Source organism: Lissotriton vulgaris, chromosome 5 (genome assembly GCF_964263255.1).
Source record: "Lissotriton vulgaris chromosome 5, aLisVul1.2, whole genome shotgun sequence".
Lineage (NCBI taxonomy): Eukaryota > Metazoa > Chordata > Amphibia > Caudata > Salamandridae > Lissotriton > Lissotriton vulgaris.
This window is the reverse complement of record NC_141693.1, coordinates 313,956,580-313,977,715: the sequence shown is the minus strand read 5'-3', so window position 1 is coordinate 313,977,715 and position 21,136 is coordinate 313,956,580. Positions and strand designations below refer to the sequence as shown.

Here is a 21,136-nt window from a genome sequence, read left to right as displayed (position 1 = left end):
CCAGGTGGAGAAGTTCTTGACAGTCAGTTCTAGGTCGATTTTGGGGTGTGGCTGGAGGTGTTGAGGTTGTCGGTCCATTGGCTCCTTGAGACTTTTCTCCAGTTGCAGTGTGAAGTGCTGGATGACTTGGGGCAGTACTGGGAGAGTCATGAGAAGGTGAAGTGACCGATGGTGTGGTCTGTCCAGGTGAGCTCGGTAACATGGCTGTACTTGACTCTGTTGCTGGCTGAGAAGATTGGGTTGAGTGTGAGTAAAGTAAATCCCCTGCATTGCCTCAACCACCTCTGTAGCTTCTGCATTCCTTTGTTGCTCGTTGCTTTTGTTGCTCGTAAATCACTGCCATTGTATCTGTTTTGCTATCGTTGCCGGCCTATCCGGCCATTTACATTGCGCCTTCCCTCGCACTACTGGCCTCTAACCAGCCCCACCCACCTGCTCCCAACGATTTGCTGGCAACAAAAGCAACAAGGAAAACAGAAGTTACAGAGGTGGTTAAGCCTATGCAAGAGAGAACAATAATGATAACAATAAGCAACACTGACAGGAACAAAAGAATTTACTGGCAACAAAAGTAACAAGCACAAAGGAAAGCCAGAGACTAGAGAGGTGGGTAAGGCTATGCAGGTGTAACAAAATGATAACGATTAGCAAAATGACAGGAACAAAACAAAGCTGAAAAATGGGGGAGACCGCAAAAGTGCTGGGGGAGCTGGCGAAAAGGACTTGCTTAATGTGGTCGCGCGTTGGCCTCCATAAGTAGGTCCTCAAGAGGAGGGAGGGGCACTTGGAGGAGGAGAGCAGGGCAGGCTAGAGGCAGGAAGTGGGAGGCGGGAGGGAAGGAGTGGGGTAAATGGTGGAAAACGCTGGCAATGATAGCAAAACAGATACAGAGGCAGTGATTTACTAGCAACAAGCCGCAAAGGAATATAGAAACTGCAGAGGTGGTTGAGGCAATGCAGGGGAGACAATACTGATAACAATAAGCAAAATGACAGGAACAAAACGATTTACTGGCAACAAAAGCAACAAGGAAACTAGAGGCTACAGCGGTGGTTAATGCTATGCAAGGGAGAACAATAATGATAACAACAGAAGTGGGCAAAATTCATAACTTTCCACTGCATGGATTGTAAAATTCTGAATGTTGTCAAATTATGCCTCCTGCAAATCTTTCCTAGGAGACCAGTTACACAGGAAAATTTCACCTGTCAAAGAAACAAATGGTTTAGCAAAATACATGAAAAAACACCTGAGAGTTTCACACAGCACCACACTTGAGACCAGGGAACCCTTAGTAAGTCTAGCCCTTGTGGTCATCTTCTGTGGTATACTTTAGAGAATGAATACCAGGAAACGTAAGATATTTTAAAGGCAAGCCCTAATATTTTCTTTGTTCCAATAATCTTGCTGGAAAAAATCATCTTGAGAAGCTATCGTAAATGCAGTTCAAAATTCAGCTTGAATAGATGAAAAAAGCACAGAGCGCAAGGCCTCTGGATGCGCAAATCCAAAATACACAAAATGATACACATAAGAGGACTTTGTGTCACTTACAACGGCATGTTTCGTTTTTCTACAATTTGGCTAAGCATAACAACATTTTACAAACCAAGTACAGCAGGTGAACACAATGGCAAAAAAACATAAGTAAGAAAGACCAGAACCCACCTTTTTAAATTCTGGTTTGCGATGCATTTTTCCAGGCGCTGGCAGAGTGGACACTGTAAAGTTGTTTGGATCTTCACAGTCTCGGATCTTGGATTCCTTCAGTAGCGAGTCCAGTTTCTTCTTGGCTATATTTTCCACTTGCTTCCTGTTAGTGGAAGCCTGAGAACAAAGAGGCATATTTGTTAAGGTATCACAGGTTTGACTCTTAAGTCAATGATCCCGGGAACAGGCAAAAGAATTAACATGGACAATGCACTCTTGTTGAGCAATAATGGTTATGGTTTTGCAAGAAATAGATGGATTTACTCTTTTCCTGTCTCTTCTAACAAAGCTCCATATAACAAGTGGTGTGAGATAATCAAAAGAGTAGTATAAAAATCGAAACGAAGATGATTTTAGAAGAAAAATAGGAAACGATTTTGCAAAAAGTTCAGTTTCAGTTAATTTATGAACCTTCATTTTCACTTTTTCTTAACTAGAAGTTACACTGTTTGAGGGCAGTATCTTAATCTTTTGTGATAATGGAGCAAGTGCATTATCCAAGTTTTTCCACATGCATATTATCTACGGAGGATGACCAGAAAATCTAAATTAATCACTACCCATCCTCCTAGAGATCAAAGACCAATCCGAATTCTCAACATCCCACCAAAATGCAGTTTGTTACCAGTAACATTATGAAACGCGACAACATCTTAACAGCCTGATCTGGTAAGGGATGTTAGAATAGCAGGTCGAGTCAACGATCTTCCACCAAAAACTGTCACTGCTAATATGGAGGATGCTACCTATTTAAAAGAAACAGAGAAAGAAAAAGGACAGTAGAATGCCGAAAATAGAAGGAAGACAGAAAGAAGAATTGAAAAATAAAAAATAAACAAAAGTCAGATAACGAAGGAAGAGATAAAAGAAAAATGAAATAGCAAGAAAAAGATCAAATATAGAAAGAACGAAAGTCAAGAAATCAATAAAGAACAAAGAGGTTTGGAAAGAATAAGAAAACTAAGTTTTTTGTTTCTCCTTCATGGTAAAATGTATGCACATGTAATTGTTTTGCTACTGATAAATAGACAAACATCCTCCAGGCCCACTGGCAACACGTAATGTAGGAATTACTTGAATCCATGCTGGCCACATAATACAATCATTACCCCAAAACAGAAGTCATCTCAAAAGAAATATCGGATTCGACTTTACAGTATACAGTATCAAGAGCTTATACTTATAAAGTCGTCGTCGATTAGTTCAAAGAGTTAGTTGATGACTGGAAATCAAACAAAGTGGTTGCATGATCTACGCATTCACACAAGCAACCACAGGGATGCTCAATCATCTACAGACTAAACTGTTAATCAACTACTTAAAAGTTATTACATTTGTAATGTAGTGTGATTTCAGTTGCCCAAAAATAATACAAAACCAAAACAGAAAAACTCAAATCTAGCAACTTGCCAAAACACCTATCTAAAGAAGTATATTATCTTTGTTTACTTATTCACATTTAAAAAATAAAAAACATGGATAGGCATGTGTAAATGGCGTGGGGAGGGAAGATGGAGGGTTGGTGTCTGTCTCTAGTCATAGTTTGGAAATTGTGTCCAGTGTTGAATTTCACCAAAAGTCATGGAATCCTGCTTGAGGCGAAGAGCGAAATAAAGGGAGCAAGATAAGGTACCGGAAAAGGGGAGGAGGACGGCCGCAAGGGACGAAATGAAAGGGAGAGATAGGTGAAAACAGGAGCAAGGATAAAAAGAAACGAAGGAAGTAGGACGGGTAACACAGAGGGAGGGAAGGAACAGGAAGAGGACGAAGGATTAGATGATGGAAAATAGGGAGAATAAAAGACCATCCTACATGAGGTGTTCTGTGCGCTCTTGCTTTCATGAATAAACGAAACACTTTAAGTTGCACTCCGTTCTACAGCTCCCCCACCCACACTTCTATAGCTCACTAACAGATCATGCCAAATCAAGGATTTCAACTTTCACATCGAAACACCAAACCAGTTATGCTAAATTATGTACAAAAATACTTAGGAAACTAAAGCAAATACTTAACCAATACTAAAAATTCAAAGTAAGTAAAACTGAAATCACACAGCTTGTTACCAAGTCATCGATGGGTATGGCTGGAAATACTGAAGCTGGTATTGAAGTGAAATCTCAAGAGGTTGACAGATTATTGATTTGCTGAAACTGATGAAGGACACAGAGAACGGCCATGTACAAATTTTGAAAGTCAAGATGATTCAGGGATGATTAGTGAAGCCAATATTTGCTGTGGGCTGGGAATAGATCCCTTTTTTATAGCATCATGGCGCTCAATGAAAGTTGTGTATTTAATTTAAGATGACTTTTTTATGCTACGTTCATCATCATTCTATAACCATTCAGGGATCGGGGCACAGAGCCTCTCTTCAATAAAGGAAATTGAAAGCAAGGGAACCAGGAGGCCAGTTAAAACCCCTTAGCACACCTGGTTCCTAAATTGACCTTATGTGGCGATGAGGAGGTGCGCGGTTGAATGATAAGCTACAAAACCGTGGGCCTGATTTAGACTTTGGTGTATGGCTCACTCCATCACAAACATGATGGATATCCCATCCGCCTTTTTACAAATGCCATAGGATATAATTGCACTCGTAATAAGGCAAATGGGATGGATAGCTCTGACGTGGCATCAGTAACCCGTCCATGAAACTCTAAATCAGGCCCCTTGTGTTGAACTACGATACAGAAAATTGGTCCAAGACCTCTATGTTTTTATCAATACCTGAATTAATCAGTAAATTTTCAATTGAGCAAACTCAGAAGCTTGTTATTACAGATCAGCTCAACACAATAAATGTATCTCACTCTACAAGACATGAGAAGTTTGAAAGAATTCGAAAAAGGCAGCAGAAACAAATTTACAAATTGTTTTCTGCTGCCTTTTTGGAATTCTTTCAAACTTGTCATGTCTTGTAGAGTGAGATACATTTATTGTGTTGAGCTGATCTGTAATGACAAGATTCTGAGTTTGCTGAATTGAAAATGTACTGATTAATTCAGGTATTGATAAAAACATAGAGGTCTTGGACCAATTTTCTGTATCGCAAATAACCCAGGTCCAGTACCTTTTTGTGTCACCCCATTACTTTAATGGTCCCCTTGTGTTGAACAGCTGCTGTCCTGGCAACCAATGACTCAAGATATGCTAAGAGCAGTGCGATGTCAAGTGAGAGGGTGCTACATTGGATCAATACAATATTTCTTTAACAATATTTTCACAACTATACTGGGTTGTCAATTGAGATTAAGAAAATATAACGCAAACAAAAACGTGTGTAAGAGTGTGCATGCACGTGTGTCTGCGTGTGCCAAACCATGAACAATGGTGCCATGATAGCTCAGGTTCCCCTTTCTGTAGGGTCCAGGATCTGGTGTCAGCTGAGATTCCTATATATAGTAGACCAGCTGGTAGCTGAAGACATTTTTAGATTCCTCTCGCAAGTGAAACTTTAATGAGATCGTCTGATCTGCAGTTGATCAATGTTCCATAGCTTTAGTGCATAACTGTAAACGTTTCCTTGCATTGTGTTGGTGTACTGATCTGATGAGTATTCTAGCCAAGTAGGGTGGCGTGTTAGGCATCACTGCATTATATGCAACACAGTATTGAAGATGATGCTATCTTGAAGGCGCATGATGCAATATATTTCTGAAATGGGGAGATGTGATAGTAGTTAAAGATTTTTGTGGTTAGTAACAAAAATGCTGTATTCACCTCGTAGTTAATGCTACCAATATATTTGCAGCCCAGAAGTATTCTTTATAATATGTTGTATTAAAATCCCATTGTCGTGTTTCTCTCTTTAACAAAGTCAAAAGATGGCGAGTGAACTCTTCCTGGATTTGATTCGAAACAAATCTCGTTGCAGCAAATGCAGTCACTGAGCACTGCTATCGGCAGTGATACATATGGGTCTATGATACATGTGCGTCTAGCTATAAGTTTATGCGAGCCGTCTTTAGGCATCCCTGAGTGTAGGTGGACAGTATGAGCGAGAGCGTATGTGTCTTTGCGGTTCTAAGAATGTTTGCATTAAATGAATTTTTGCGCATTGGTGTACATATACATATGTTTGTATATGCGTGTATGTATATATGCATGTGTATACGGGTGCATGCACATGTTTGCATGGGTATGTGCATGTGAGGGCCTGGTTTTACTTTCAGAGTAAGCCTGCTACTCAGGAACATGTGAGCACCAAGTGTGGTGAGGGGTGTAAGGGAGCATGTACAATAATAAAAGATTAAAAATGTAGGACATGATGATAGGACACCAATGTACACAGAAGTTAGAAATTAGATTGATCTGATGTTAGCCCAAGCTCTTGTGTATTGTATGGCTTACATCTGTAAGCTTAAACAATAAAGTTGACTTGATATTAGCTAATGCATAACAGCAGAAAGCTGATCAGTTGAGTATAATTAAAATACACAACTATTAAAAGTCATAAATCATTACAGATCCTCATCTGGGGAATGAAATGCAATTAACTCAATCCGAGTTCTCAGCGTTCTTTAAAATGAGACCTAATTTCAAGCGTCAAATTGGGAAATTCTCACGTTTAGAAGGATATGAGTTCTCTTCATGGTGTGTAGGATAAACAATTGTGGTTCTATATTGATTTCACTATCATAAAGTGATCAACTAAAAAGATTTGAGTAAAATAGATGGGATTTTCTAAGGTTTTTCACATTATACCAGGGCAGATTTTATGGAGAATTTGCCAACCACTGGTTGTTTAACGAGAAAAGAAACAAGTTTATATTGTGGGCAGCGTAAAACTAACTACGCATGAAGGTTGTAACATTTTCAATTTTCTTTTTTTCCTTGCGGCACTGCGGCACTACTGCAAGGGCTTACATTTAATGGCATTTACACTTGTTTACAATGAATGATAACTGGCAATTCCGAGCATGTAAGGGCCAAAGCACACTGATACCCAAAGGCCAAGAGATTGCCTTAGAGGCCAAGTTTCGCCGGGTAGCAAATAAGCAGAAGCAGGCTTGTGTGCTCCTGCCATGGTGATGTACCATCAAGCTGCTCAGGGCACTTTTATTGCACACTTTAGGGTAACTAGACGTTCACATCTGCTCAGCAGCCAAGTTATGGCTGCACAGAGACGTGCTGAAAATACGCCATGAAGGCAGACGCGAGGCAACATGGCTGCAGGATGGCGACTGAAACAGGCTTCAGCTCGACAGGAGATTGGGTTTAGGGGAAAAAAAGATCATTGCAGCAACCGTGCGTTGAACTGTGGGAGACCGACGTTCCATGCATAAGGCAAGTCTTTTCTTTGTGCCTCTGGTTATTTTGGGCAGCTTTTAAAGGACGTGTGAGGGAATAGGCCCAGTCTCATCAAATAGCTGAGGTTCCAGACAGCAAAACGAATATTTGTGTAAAAAACGAATTTATTAAGTGGAATGTGCAGAAATAAATTCGAGGTTGTGAAGTCGATTTTCTGAAATAAGATTTTTAGTTTAATGTTTTCAGTGCACCAGAGAGATCGTCTGTTTTTTCATTGAGACTGCATGGAGGAGTTTACTCTCCAAAGTAGGAACTCGTTTTATAGAGAATACGGTCATGCTTTCTTATGAGATCGCATTGACAGCCTAGCTTCATATATTTAAGACCACATTGTTAGGGGATTAGGGAGGTATGGCTGAATGTCTTTGTGACCTAGAAATAGTATAAAGGATGATAAAGCTGTTGGATCGATTATGACATTTGTGGATACGTTTTTTTTCTTAGAAGCACAATTGGCAAATTTGCAATGGTTCTTTATTACTGTCGAACAGCTTCCATATGAGGTAATCAAAAATCGGTGGCTCTGCACGACCAAAGATTTGCAGAGGCGCAGCGGTATATGCATAGACCCACACAAACACACGCACTTGCAGTGTGCAAGGGTTACCAACTGCACAAAAAAACAAATGCATGTGCTCACATTGTTGGAACTTAGCCTCCCAAAGAAGAGATGGGCCAGAGTCATGTAACCCCTTATAATTGGCACAGCCTTGCACAAGTATGAAATCAGACCCCTCGCCACAGCCTGAAAATTCAAATCCATATGCCAAGAACACACAAAAACACATGCAGACAACCATACATTGAGAATGACACAAATGTGTTTATTTGGATTTTGGTGGACTAGGTACTCTGCCACAGTTTTTGCAGAGTATAGTGTTTGCCAATTGCGCAACTCCCCTGCTCCAACGAGAGTCAAGGGAACTGCCAAGTTTCTGCCCACAGGCTATGCTGGCTCTGCTGGCCTGACCATTTGCTCAACGGCACAAGCGACGTTGGGTCATTAGTAAATGGACTCAGAGTCCTCCTGACCACATGACCGGATGAGCCTGACCTGAGGTCGGATGTTCCAATAAAATGTTTTTCCTATTTGGGGCCGCCAGGGAAAACTTTGCAGTGTGCCCCGGAGACAAAACAGGATTAATGAACCCCATGCACTGAAAAAAGAATTCCAGGGCATCAAGGCTATTCATTTGTAGTTTTTCCAAATAAAACTCTCATTTGGGAGGCTTTTTTTAAACACAACAGTGCTGCTTAGTGGAGTGAGGCAAAGGAACCTTGTTTAAAGGAAGGAGTATCATTTTTAGTGTTGTGAATGTACTAGTTTGAGAGCGTCTATGGAATGTAGGTCTGTGCAGCGTTTTCTCAAGAGCAGAGATAAAAGAATTGTGTCAAAGCCAGCAGCACTGCAGGCTTGTGGTACATGTGACTGACTCTTCTCCAGCTCTGTGGGTTTTTTTAAAGCACTGATCTGTAATGAAGTATCCTTGTGGCAAGGTGGAACCTCTGTATGATTAGAGACATCTCTAAAAAGAGGGTGTGAAGGACATAGGGCCAGGCCCCTACAAATATTGAAAAAAGGTTTTCAAAATTCTGTCCTGCTTTGCTTTGGTCCTCCCACATTTATGTCTTTGAAACCTGAAGCTTTCCATGCCAGAGGTCTACACCAGGGACTGCCCTTCACTGCTGCATTCAAAGTCAGCACCGCCTAATAAGCTTAAGTTGTTTTGAGGACTTTTAATGAAAGTGAAGGGTGTCAGGAGATTACCTTAATGAAAATTGAACTGTACTAAATGTTTCAATCAAAGTAGATTGCCTCATTGACAACTGATCAGCATTTCACCTCTAAGTCAAGACTGAACAAGGAAATGAAAGATGCGAGGGCGAGAGTGCTTTGGAGAGTCAACGACGGCAGCCATATTGCTTTGTATGTGTGCTACCACAATCAGTGTATAGGTTTTGGTCTCGTTTGTGTTCTGATGTGCCCAAGGGTGCAGGTGTACCTGCAATCTGATCTCACCTATATAGGCATCTCTTCCCTGTCCCCATGCACATATCAGAAGGTGAAGACAAATTCAATTAAGCTGCTCTGTTGACAAACGCCTGGGCTGATCAAACTCAAAGAGAGCTGAATGAGGTTGCCTTATTCTTTCGGACCATGGGGACCTGCACTGCTGATTGTGCCTGAAATGAGAAGGACGCTTACTGTAAACCATCCACAATTTGTCCTTTCAATCAAATTCACCTCAATACCCGCTAACAGTTTTTCACAGTGAGATCGCTTCTTGGTAACAGGATTCATTTCTGCAGTTGAGATTGGTATGGATTAAGTTTAAGAGAAAAAAGCGGGGGGAGACACACAGAGAGAACCAAGAGGAATAAAAGGTAGAGAGAAAGACAGGTAGAAAACAGAGACCAAGAGACTGAGAAAGACATGGAGAAGGGGACGCGCAGCATACAATACCTTCCACTTCATGTGCATGCAACGTTGGCCAGGAAGAAAGACAAAACCACAAACATCACATTTCTCAGCAAAAGATGGACATGGTGAAAAGTTCAGAAATACAACAGTAGAGGAGGCTTTCATTGGGAAGATGGAGCCAGATCACCCCTCGCTTTGTGAGTGCAACACGTTGGTACCCTGTCAGTAGAGGCACCTACACCTACTCTAAAGCCTTTTCATTGCTAACCACTACAGTCTGGAACATTCACCCGATTGGTGCAATTGAAGTGAGCCATCTCCTCGAAAGAACTATTTCACTGAGTGAAGACCTTGGACTGGAATCATGCTCTCCAGTGACATGAATGTAATTGTGCATCCCAGCCCTGTTGTAGCTTTGAACCCTATTTCAAAAGGAGCTCAGAGGCACTCCACTTCACCTTGTCAAAGGCATGAAAGCACCATTCTTGTTCATTAGATATTTTTCCCATTTACCCAAGTCTGGTTTCAGTAAGATCAGGGTGATGATGTGAAACATCTCAAGTATGTATTTTGTATGCAGAGCAGAGAAACAACAAATTGGCTGAAATACACCATGTTTAAAGGCCAAATAGCAGTTGTGCAGCCTGATTCTACGCTGTTTGGATGAAATGCAGCATGCTTGGAGGTTTGTTGACATAGGTGTGGCAAGCCTAGGAGTGCATGAGATGGGCTATGCGTGGTATCATGCTACAGGAGATATTGCATGGTTGAGGTAGGCTGGCTGTATTATGGCTTGCTTGGAAGGTTATTGACTAAGGTGTGGCTTGATTGCAAACAGACTGGCGAGAGGTGGTATATTTTTTAGGGCCACTGACAAATGAGAAGCGTGCTTTGAGGGAAAATTGATGGGGTGACATGCTGGATTACATGTTGGCTGAGGGGTAGCATGTTTGGGGGAGATTAAACCAGGGTCCATACTTTCCGTGGACTATGTAAAATATGGCATTCTTGGTGGCAGACTTACTTAAATGTTACATGACTGGGACCAATGAGCTGGGAGATATGCTAGAAGCAATAAATGCTGAGGTGCGAAATGCTTGCATGCAGATTGGTTGAGGTATGGCATGACTGGATGCAAAGTCACCGAGATGTAGCATAAAGAGCGTCATCATACACACTGACAGCAAGAACTTGCAGTTCATTTGTTCACCTTAAAAAAAGATCTGCCTCCAGGCAGCTGCATTCACTCAGTTCAAGAGTCCTCTAATTATCATATGGAATAGGTCCCATTAGATGGCCTTCCTGATGACTGCACTTTGTATCGAGTACAAGAATACTGTGGCACACTAATATTGTGGACAAAATACTGAGGGACAAACTATCGAGAGACAAAATATTGAACGGTAACTGCACAGAGGGAAGTATAGATTTGCTATTCTTAACTCCACATCTGTGTACCTTGAAGGTCTATACATAATCGAGGGACATATAGGTGGAGTTAAGCATAGAAAATGTCTACTTACTTACCTTTCGATTGTTTGGCAACGATATTACGCCCACAATATCCTGATCTTAATATTCAGTATCCACACTCTTCCAGCCATACTTACCAGTTTTGTCTCTTTCACTCAGAATCAAGCACTCTGAGTAGTACTATTCCCTCAATATGTCATATACATACTAATTATTTTGATAGCAGGGATGAAAGGGGACAAATATTCTTCGTTCTAAGCTTTCGTGGACCTCCATTATTTATTTGTGCGTGATGCATGGTGCAGCGACATGTCAGGAATGAATCCTCAGATTGCAATGGAGTCTGAGGCCATGACGATTGTCCGCTAATTTCCTCCCTAATGCTCATGCCCCCTTAGGGCTTTTACGGAACTCTTTTCCACTTTTCTGTCATTACTTCAATGTACCCTGTGCTCTTCTGCACTGCATGGTCTGCAATATAGGACTCTGCCATTGAGAAACGTAGAGATTCCCCAACAGGCGGGTGCCGGCTCGAAGGACTGAGGCAGTTAAAAGTCACCCCATGCGAAACTGGACTCGCCTGATATATAACTGGACATGCCCACCCAGACGTTGAAAATGAGGAGACATTGACCCGTTTGAAGAGCTCCCAACGCCTCCATGTGCGACGGGCACACTCGGAGATTGTGATTTTGCATGTTCTGAGAAGAAATTTGCATTTCTGTGTGGGAGTAATCAAGCACTGTCTTTGCATTGCCTAACAGAAAGCTCTGTCTACTCTTTGAAAAGTCTCTAACACTCGGCAGTGTCCTTGTATCACCTTGGAAGCTGTCAACGGTGTTGCCACTTCTAACAGTCCCTTTGAATTCTCTTTGCTAGACTCACGGCTCTCTGGATGTCTCCGGGGCCGTCTTAACAGCATTATAGGCCCCCGGGCAAAGCAGTGCACTGGGCCCTGCCTGCACAACCACTCACAGGAATAAAAATGTTTAACGGAAAATTTGTGTTAAATTCTGGTCTGCATGGGGCCCTTATGCTCCTGGGGCCCCTGGGCAACTGCCCAGCATGCCCAAGCGTTAAGACGGCACTGGATGTCTTTCCAGCACAAGGGATTTCTGGCGCCACTCTGCTGGGATTACCGCGTAAGGCCAAGAAATGTCTTTCCAAGCGTTAGTTGTACTAAATTTATTCTCTTAATACGTGCCAGTCTTATCACCACTTCACTTCTGGTAACCCCACTCACTGAACCTTGTGCAAGGTGTCCTTGTGTCCATAATCCATTGCACCCATGGTATGAAAGGCAAACCAGTGCTCCACCAATGACTGTGTTCGCTTTAAGAGCTTGAAATGCTGCTCAATAAATCCCTGATGACGTATAGATTTCTACCTGCATTGCCTCTTATTTGCCTCCAACCCCAACTCCCTTTGCATGTTTGACCTGTCGATCCAGCACCAACTAAAGGCCTTCCCTGGAATCGTAACTAGTGGCACTCTCTTGCCACTTCGTGTCACTGTTCAATGAGATCTGTCTTTTTTTCTTGAGCCATGCCCCCTACAGACAGTGAAGGGTATTACAGCCCGAAAACCCTTCTGTAACAAACAGGGCATGGGAACTGTATTCCTATATATAGTAGAGCAAAGCACTTCCAATCAAGCAGCACAGTCACTGACAGCCCTTTTATGCTGATATTAATGTCGTGTTTAGCATCTCTTCCTGTTCAGACTTCAGGCATACACCTCACCTGAACATCAATGAAGTTTAATCCCAACAAGAGCCGGGAAAGGCGTTAGAAAAAAACAGTCTTAGCCAATGGCACAGTTTTCTTCAAATGAACAAAATTGTGTTAACAGAAAGCATCGTGTGATCTTGGGAACAAACGGGACTAGGGAGATTGTTTTCCATCTTAATAGGTTGCATTGCAAATGACTTTCTTAGCAATGCTTGCCGATGACTCAAGCTTCTTTTGAAGGACACCTGCTCTTGTACAAGGTCAACCCGAAATGCTCCAATCTCTCTAAAGAATATCAGACCTTCAGAACAGGATCACTTTACGCCATTGGGCGGCGTCTTCCACTTACATCTCCGTTCATCAGCTTACAGTCGTCATCAATCTCGTCGGCGCTGTCCTCATCAGACACGTCACCTTCCTCTGCGTCCTCGCTGATGTTCGCTGGAAGCTTCTTTCCCTGGAATATAATAACGAGACGTGAGCAAAGGGCCGGTTCCAGGAAGAAAGACGCTGAAGGTGGGTGGGGGCTGAGGGCAAGGCTCTCGGGGTGAGGTGGAATGGAATGAGGATGGGCTCTCGGGGTGAGATGGAATGGAATGAGGGTGGGCTCTCGGGGGTGAGGTGGAATGCTATGAGCGTGGGCTCTCGAGGGTGAGGTGGAATGGCATGACGGTGGGCTCTCGGGGTGAGGTAGAATACTATGAGGGTGAGGGTGGACTCTCGGGGGTGAGGTAGAATTCTATGAGGGTGGGCTCTCGGGGGTGAGGTAGAATTCTATGAGGGTGGGCTCTTGGGGTGAGGGGTAAGGCTATGAGGGTGGGCTCAGGGGGTGAGGTAGAATGCTATGAGGGTAGGCTCTCGGGGTGAGGTAGAATGCTATGAGTGTGGGCTCTCGGGGTGAGGTAGAATACTATGAGGGTGAGGGTGGACTCTCGGGGGTGAGGTAGAATTCTATGAGGGTGGGCTCTCGAGGGTGAGGTAGAATTCTATGAGGGTGGGCTCTTGGGGTGAGGGGTAAGGCTATGAGGGTTGGCTCTCGGGGTGAGGTAGAATTCTATGAGGGTGGGCTCTCGGGGGTGAGGTAGAATTCTATGAGGGTGGGCTCTTGGGGTGAGGGGTAAGGCTATGAGGGTGGGCTCTCGGGGTGAGGTAGAATGCTATGAGTGTGGGCTCTCGGGGTGAGGTAGAATGCTATGAGGGTGAGGGTGGACTCTCGGGGGTGAGGTAGAATGCTATGAGGGTGGGCTTTTAGGTGTGAGATGGAATTCTATGAGGGTGGGCTCTTGGGGTGAGGGGTAAGGCTATGAGGGTGGGCTCTCGGGGTGAGGTAGAATTCTATGAGGGTGGGCTCTCGGGGGTGAGGTAGAATTCTATGAGGGTGGGCTCTTGGGGTGAGGGGTAAGGCTCTGAGGGTGGGCTCTCGGAGTGAGGTAGAATGCTATGAGTGTGGGCTCTCGGGGTGAGGTAGAATTCTATGAGGGTGGGCTCTTGGGGTGAGGGGTAAGGCTATGAGGGTGGGCTCTCGGGGTGAGGTAGAATGCTATGAGTGTGGGCTCTCGGGGTGAGGTAGAATGCTATGAGGGTGGGCTTTCAGGTGTGAGATGGAATTCTATGAGGGTGGGCTCTTGGGGTGAGGTGGAAGGCTATGAGTGTGGGCTCTCGGGGGTGAGTTAGAATGCTATGAGGGTGGGCTCTCGGGGTGAGGTAGAATGCTATGAGGGTGGGCTCTCTGGTGTGAGGTGGTATGCTATGAGGGTGGCTTCCAGGGGGTGAGGTGGAAGGCTATGAGGGTGGGCTCTCGGGTGTGAGGTGGTATGCTTTAAGGGTGGCTTCCAGGGGGTTAGGTGGAAAGCTATGAGGGTGGGCTCTTGGGGTGAGGTAGAACTCCATGAGGGTGGGCTCTCGAGGGAGAGGTGGAAGGCTATGAGGGTGGGCTCTTGGGGTGAGGGGTAAGGCTATGAGGGTGGGCTCTGGGGGTGAGGCAGAATGCTATGAGGGTAGGCTCTCGGGGTGAGGTAGAATGCTATGAGTGTGGGCTCTCGGGGTGAGGTAGAATACTATGAGGGTGAGGGTGGACTCTCGGGGATGAGGTAGAATTCTATGAGGGTGGGCTCTCGGGGGTGAGGTAGAATTCTATGAGGGTGGGCTCTTGGGGTGAGGGGTAAAGCTATGAGGGTGGGCTCTCGGGGTGAGGTAGAATGCTATGAGTGTGGGCTCTCGGGGTGAGGTAGAATGCTATGAGGGTGGGCTTTCAGGTGTGAGATGGAATTCTATGAGGGTGGGCTCTCGCGGGTGAGGTAGAATTCTATGAGGGTGGGCTCTTGGGGTGAGGGGTAAGGCTATGAGGGTGGGCTCTCGGGGTGAGGTAGAATTCTATGAGGGTGGGCTCTCGGGGGTGAGGTAGAATTCTATGAGGGTGGGCTCTTGGGGTGAGGGGTAAGGCTCTGAGGGTGGGCTCTCGGGGTGAGGTAGAATACTATGAGTGTGGGCTCTCGGGGTGAGGTAGAATTCTATGAGGGTGGGCTCTTGGGGTGAGGGGTAAGGCTATGAGGGTGGGCTCTCGGGGTGAGGTAGAATGCTATGAGTGTGGGCTCTCGGGGTGAGGTAGAATGCTATGAGGGTGGGCTTTCAGGTGTGAGATGGAGTTCTATGAGGGTGGGCTCTTGGGGTGAGGTGGAAGGCTATGAGGGTGGGCTCTCGGGGGTGAGTTAGAATGCTATGAGGGTGGGCTCTCGGGGTGAGGTAGAATGCTATGAGGGTGGGCTCTCTGGTGTGAGGTGGTATGCTATGAGGGTGGCTTCCAGGGGGTGAGGTGGAAGGCTATGAGGGTGGGCTCTCGGGTGTGAGGTGGTATGCTATAAGGGTGGCTTCCAGGGGGTTAGGTGGAAAGCTATGAGGGTGGGCTCTTGGGGTGAGGTAGAACTCCATGAGGGTGGGCTCTCGAGGGAGAGGTGGAAGGCTATGAGGGTGGGCTCTTGGGGTGAGGTAGAATGCTCAGAGGGTGGGCTCTCGAGGGTGAGGTGGAATGTGATGAGGGTGAAGTCATAAGTGTGAGGTAAATGTTGTGGGCTGTGTTAGCAGAGGAAAGGCGGGGTGAGGGTGTAGTGTGCTGGATATGTAGGGGAGCGTCCTACAGACGGGTCTGGCTGTGGTAGGGTGAGGTGGAACGGTGTGCATCTGTTGTAAGAGGGTGGGTGATAAAGATGGAGGTTAAGTTGTATGGGAGTATTCTTAGGAGATAAACGATGATGTGGAGGTCTTGGGGGATAGGTAGGAGAGTGTGGGGCACAAGGGCGGGGATGCCAAGTGAGGTAGAATGATGTGAAATGTAAGGATGAGTGGTATGGGGATGTGGTTATAGGGAGAGTGATTGTGTTGGGTGGGATGTGTGTGTCTGAGTCAGAAGAGGTGAGTTGAAAAGGGTGGAGGAACATGCTGTGGAGGGGGTGTGGGTGCGGTGAGGTATGAAAATGTTGTGAAGACGGCATATGGGGAGTGATTATGGTGTTTTGGGTTGTAGTCAGTATGCGGTGGGGTGGATGTGTCGTATGCTGGATAGATCGGGAAGCATATTGCAGAAGGGTAGGGATGTGATAAGTTGAGGTGGAAGAATATCAAAATGGGGTATGGCAGGTGATGAGGATGTGTTGGGTGGCATGGAAGAGTTCTTAGGAGAGTATGGTGAGGTGGCGAGGCAAGAACATGGGCTAGGTAATGGCGTGTCTGGGTGATATGGAGGCCTAAATAGGTGGGAAGGGGGGAGAGTTAGGTGGAAGAGCGTATTGCAGAAATGTGACAATATATGTAGTGGAACAGTGTGATGGTGATGTAAAGTGGTTTAACAACTGTGGAGCTGGCTGGGGAGAGGGTGTGGTTAGGTCAGAAGAGGTGGGGGTGGGAAGGGAGGTGTGAGAGACATGTGGAGGAAAGTGTCAACACTGGGCAGGAATCAGTGAGGGTGAATCGAGACAAGGAGAGGTGCTGGAGTAGCAGGCACCAGGGAGACATATCCTTTAGAAAAGAACAGGAAGTCCTTAGCACAACAGTCAACCTTCAACTGGATGCCTCCCATAAATCAGCAACTGTGTGGCAGGCCCCAGAGATTCACCCTGCGTTTCAAAAAGGTTTCTATTCAATTTGAAATGTTTTTACAAGTCCATATGAATAATGGAAAATGCCTGTATCAGTGATGAATGGCTATGCATGCTCCTTCATGTCACAGTTTCCGGCCTTACATCTATAAAGCTGCATTAGATTAGGGACCTTGCTTCCGAAGGAGGAAAGGGCAAAAGGGGCAGGCGAGAAGAATATATGCAGACTCATTCCATAACCTCAAACTCACCTACCCTTAGGCCCTCATTACGAGTGCCCAGAGAGATACATATATGCAGGTTATAAATAAATCCAGAGCGTGGGAAAATCTGGGCCATTACAAGTGGAAGGACAAAGGTCCATTTCTCATTTTTTGGACGTTCCGGTGATGCAATGTGCCCCAGCATATTTACAAGGACATGTAAAGCCACTTTATGTGGCTTTTCATGGCCTTGTAAATGAGTGCCCCTTTCACGGAGAACACTGCGAGAAAGCATGGGTGCTGCTGTGGGTGTTCCCTAGCAACTCCCATGGAATCTAACACATTCCCAGTTTGACCAGATATCGTAAACCTGAGAATGCGTCAGATTCTAACACCACCCCAGGGGAAGAGTTAGGGAGGCGCAACAAGGAGAAAAATGTTTTCACTTCTCCTTGTTTTTTCAATTTTTCCATATCTGCTGCATTCTGCAGAACACATAGAAAGAGGACACTGCCTGAATTGATTACACTTGAGCACTTCACCTCGCCCAATGCAGCCCACTGGAACAGCTGCTGCAATATGCATCTCCATGGAAGGACATTGAATCACACATCGCAGCTCCCCAAAACCACCACTAGGTGGTGCATCTCCTTGCCTGGATCTTGCATCACCTCTGCTGCATGACGCATCCTCAACACGGGCCTCTGCACCTCTTTCCAACCAGGAGTCAGGTACTGTGTTCCACAGGCTAGAGTGGATCCCTGCAGCCGGCCCACCCTCCTTCGCGGTCAGCATGAACTTGTGACTTTGTACCAACCTGGTGCAACCAGATAACTAGTCGGTGGTTTGTAACTTTTGAAGCTATTTTCCCTTAAATCTATAAAATTGCATATCTCTGGTTCTACTGATTGGATTTTTTGTCATTCTCATCTTGATTTATTTATTGAAATGTACTACATTTTTCTAAATTGGTGTTGGCTTTTTCTTGTGTTGTGTTTTCACTTTATTACTGTTTGTGTTCTGCATGAATAATTTACATATTGCCTCCAAGTTAAGCGTGACTGCTCTGCGCCAAGCTACCAGAAGGTTAAGCACAGGTTAATTTGGGGTTTGCTTGTGACTTCACCCTGACAAGGATTGTAGTTCCTGTTTGAGTAGGGTTTCACCCCTCTTAACCAGTAACCCGATTTCCTACAAGCTCCCTAAATGAAATTAATTCAGTTCATCGCCTGCCACAGGCCACCACATGGAGTATCTCAACAGGGCAGATTTGAGCCAGCTTCAATTGTTTTCATGTTTAAATTCTCTCTTACAGACAGCTCTCTCTCTGGGGGGACGTTCTGCTTTGGGGCGCAGCCTTACTGCTGTGAGTGTTTGAATCCCGCCCACAACCAACCCCTGCTTCCTCCCGCCAGGCCCTCTAGGGCACGCACAGAAGAAAACCAACTGTCAGCCTTCACAATAGATGCTTCCATAGCCGCCTCCAGTGGCTTGTAAGAGAGTCAGTTTTAGAAATGAAACCTGACAACATCCAAGGAGAGGGCAAAAGAGGAGAGAGCAGCTAAACCAGCGGGGTGTGCCAACATCCGTCTCCAGTGGTATGCTTTGTGCTTGGCCTTTCAAAAGACACAATGACAAGACTTGAGGTTTGTGGCTCGCTCAGATTTTCAGGTTTCACCCAAACCCTTCTCCAAAACCATTTAACAAAGTAGCAACTCCAATTGAAATATCAAGCTTTTACAAGGAAAAATCACATAGAAAATTCTCTCTTTTAGCATTGATTGACGTGAAGGAGTTGCCCACATTTTATGTATAAAATGCATTTTCTTAGGTTAAGGGTTTTATGAAGACATTCCTATGTTGCAAAAGTAAAGTGTGATAGGTTGAGACACAGATGTGTATAGCAATAATGGTCCTTTTACAAACAACCGAAATCTAATATTTAACCCTCATCAGTTGATGGGAAATTACCATGTAAAACTGATAGCCTAGGATTAGATGCATTGGATTTCAGCAACATGGAACAGTCTGGTCCCCCTTAAAATGGATACGCTAGCGAACACTTACATTATCAGCTGTGGGGATCTAGTGGGTATATGTTATCATAATTTTCTATATATATAGATGGTTTGGCAACCAGATGTGTGTGGATGTAGGGATACAACTGGGTTAATTTAAAATACAAGCATGGTTCCCTCTTTGAGGGACTAAATATGATAATCAACATAGCGATGAAGCAAGATATATGGGCCCACTAATGAAGGCTCCTAAGTTTGAGATTTCAAGGTAAGAAGCAGAAGGTTGCAAATCTTAAAAATCAACCTGTTCAGGATCCATTGAGATGTAGATCAATCAACCAATTAATCAGGGCTCTTATACAGCACGACTACTCACCCGTGAGGGTCTCAAGGCGCTGAGTGGATGGGGGTGGATCTGCTGTTCAGTCGAAAAGCCAGGTCTTGAGGTCCTTCCTGAATTGCAGCAGCAATGGTGATTGCCTGAGGTACAGAGGCAGGGAGTTCCAGGTCATCTTAGTTAGGTAGGAGAAGTACCTTACCCCAACAGTCTTGCAGATTTGTGATGGTGGCCAGGGCCAGTTGGGCGACGTGGAGATGTCTGGTGGGAGTGTAGAAGGAGAGGCGGTGGTTGAGGTATGCAGGTCTGTGGTTGTGGAGGACTGTGTAGGCATGCTTGAGGAACTTGAAGGTAATTCTTTTGTTGATAGGTAGCCAGTGAAGGTCTCTCGGGTGGCCGGTGATGTGGCTGCGGCATGGGATGTTCAGGATGAATCTGGCAATGGCGTTTTGTATGTTCTACAGTTTCCTTAGGAGTTTCTGGGTGGCGCTGACATAGAGTGTGTTGCCGTAGTCGAGTCTGTGATGACGAGCACATGGGTTACCGTTTTCCTGAACTCTGTGGGGATCCATTTGAAGATCTTACGAAGCAAGCGGACCATGTGGAAGAAGAAGGACGAAACAGCGTTGATTTGGCGGTTCATTGAGAGCGAGGAGTCCAGGATGATACCGAGCTTTCGTGCGTGGTCTGTGGGTGTGGGGGTTTTGGGCACCGTGGGCCACCACAAGCCATCCCAGGTGAAGGGGGTAGAGCCAGGATGAGGACTTCAGTCTTGTATGAGTTAAGCTTGAGGCATCTGTCCTTCATCCAGGTGGTGACTGCCTTCATCCCATTGTGGAAGTTGCTCGTGCAGATATCTTCTGTAGCTGCGAGGAGAGTGATCTCAGTGCTGTGGTTGTTTTTGAAGCCCGATTGGGAGTTGTCCAGGATGTAATTTGCTTCAGTGAACTCAGAAAGTTGGGCATTGATGGCTTTCTTGATTACTTTGACGGGGAGCAGAGACATGGGTCTGTAGTTCTTGAGATCCGTCGGGTTGGCACAGGGTTCCTTCAGTAGAGGGTTGCTCTCTGCATGCTTCCAGTCTTCAGGGAAGGATGTGGACTCGCTGGAGCAGTTGATAGTGCGGCAGAGCTCTGGTGAGATGGAGGTGTTGGCTCTGTTGAAGATGTAGGGAGGGGGCTCAGGAGTGGATGCTCTTCATGATCCTGAGGTTGTCGTCAGAGGTGAGGGTGGTCCAGTTGGGCAAAGTCTGCTGGGGTCTGGAGCCATTGGGTGCGGTGCGTTGCTTGCGGGTGTGGTGGGTGGGTCTTGGGTTGCGAAGCTGTCGCAAATCTCCTTGATCGTGCGGTGAAGAAGGTGGCGAGGTTGTCGCAGAGCTCTTGAGCAGGAGGATTGTCTATCTCTGTGCTGAGTTTGGCAGATTATTTGACCACAGTAAAGAGTTCTTTGTTGTTGTGTGCATTGACATTGCTGCGTTCCTGTAAGGCTGCTTTCTTAGTTGTTCTGATGAGGCAGTGGTGTGCGGTAAAGGTGGTTTTGAAGGCGGCATGGTCTGCCATGATCTTGCTGCTCCTCCATTTTTTCTCAAACCGTCTGCAGGAGTGTCTGGACTTTTGGGAGAGCAGGGGAGAACCATTTGGCATTCTTGGAGGGCTACTTGCCTCGGGATTTCTTGAGGGTAGCCAATGTGTTGGCGCAGTTGGAGATCAAATGGTGGAGGTTGAGTACTGAGGTGTTGGCGTCCATGGATGTCAGTGGTGAGGTTTTGCTGAGGGAGGTGGTGAGCTGGTCTTCGGTGACTTGTTGCAGCTTCTGCGAGTATCGTGGTGGGTGTCGTGG

At 45.4% G+C, this 21,136-nt stretch overlaps 1 protein-coding gene across 1 annotated transcript in view; it reads right to left on the bottom strand.

Annotated features, from left to right (window-relative positions):
* The window catches only part of PLCH2 (phospholipase C eta 2), a 548,160-nt gene that overhangs the window by 192,786 nt on the left and 334,238 nt on the right, over positions 1-21,136 (bottom strand). The window contains exons 9-10 of the mRNA XM_086921546.1: positions 12,998-13,105; positions 1,669-1,827 (exon numbers count right to left, since the gene is read on the bottom strand). Of these exons, the coding sequence (XP_086777672.1) occupies positions 1,669-1,827; positions 12,998-13,105 (267 nt within the window). The remainder of the gene's footprint in view (positions 1-1,668; positions 1,828-12,997; positions 13,106-21,136) is intronic.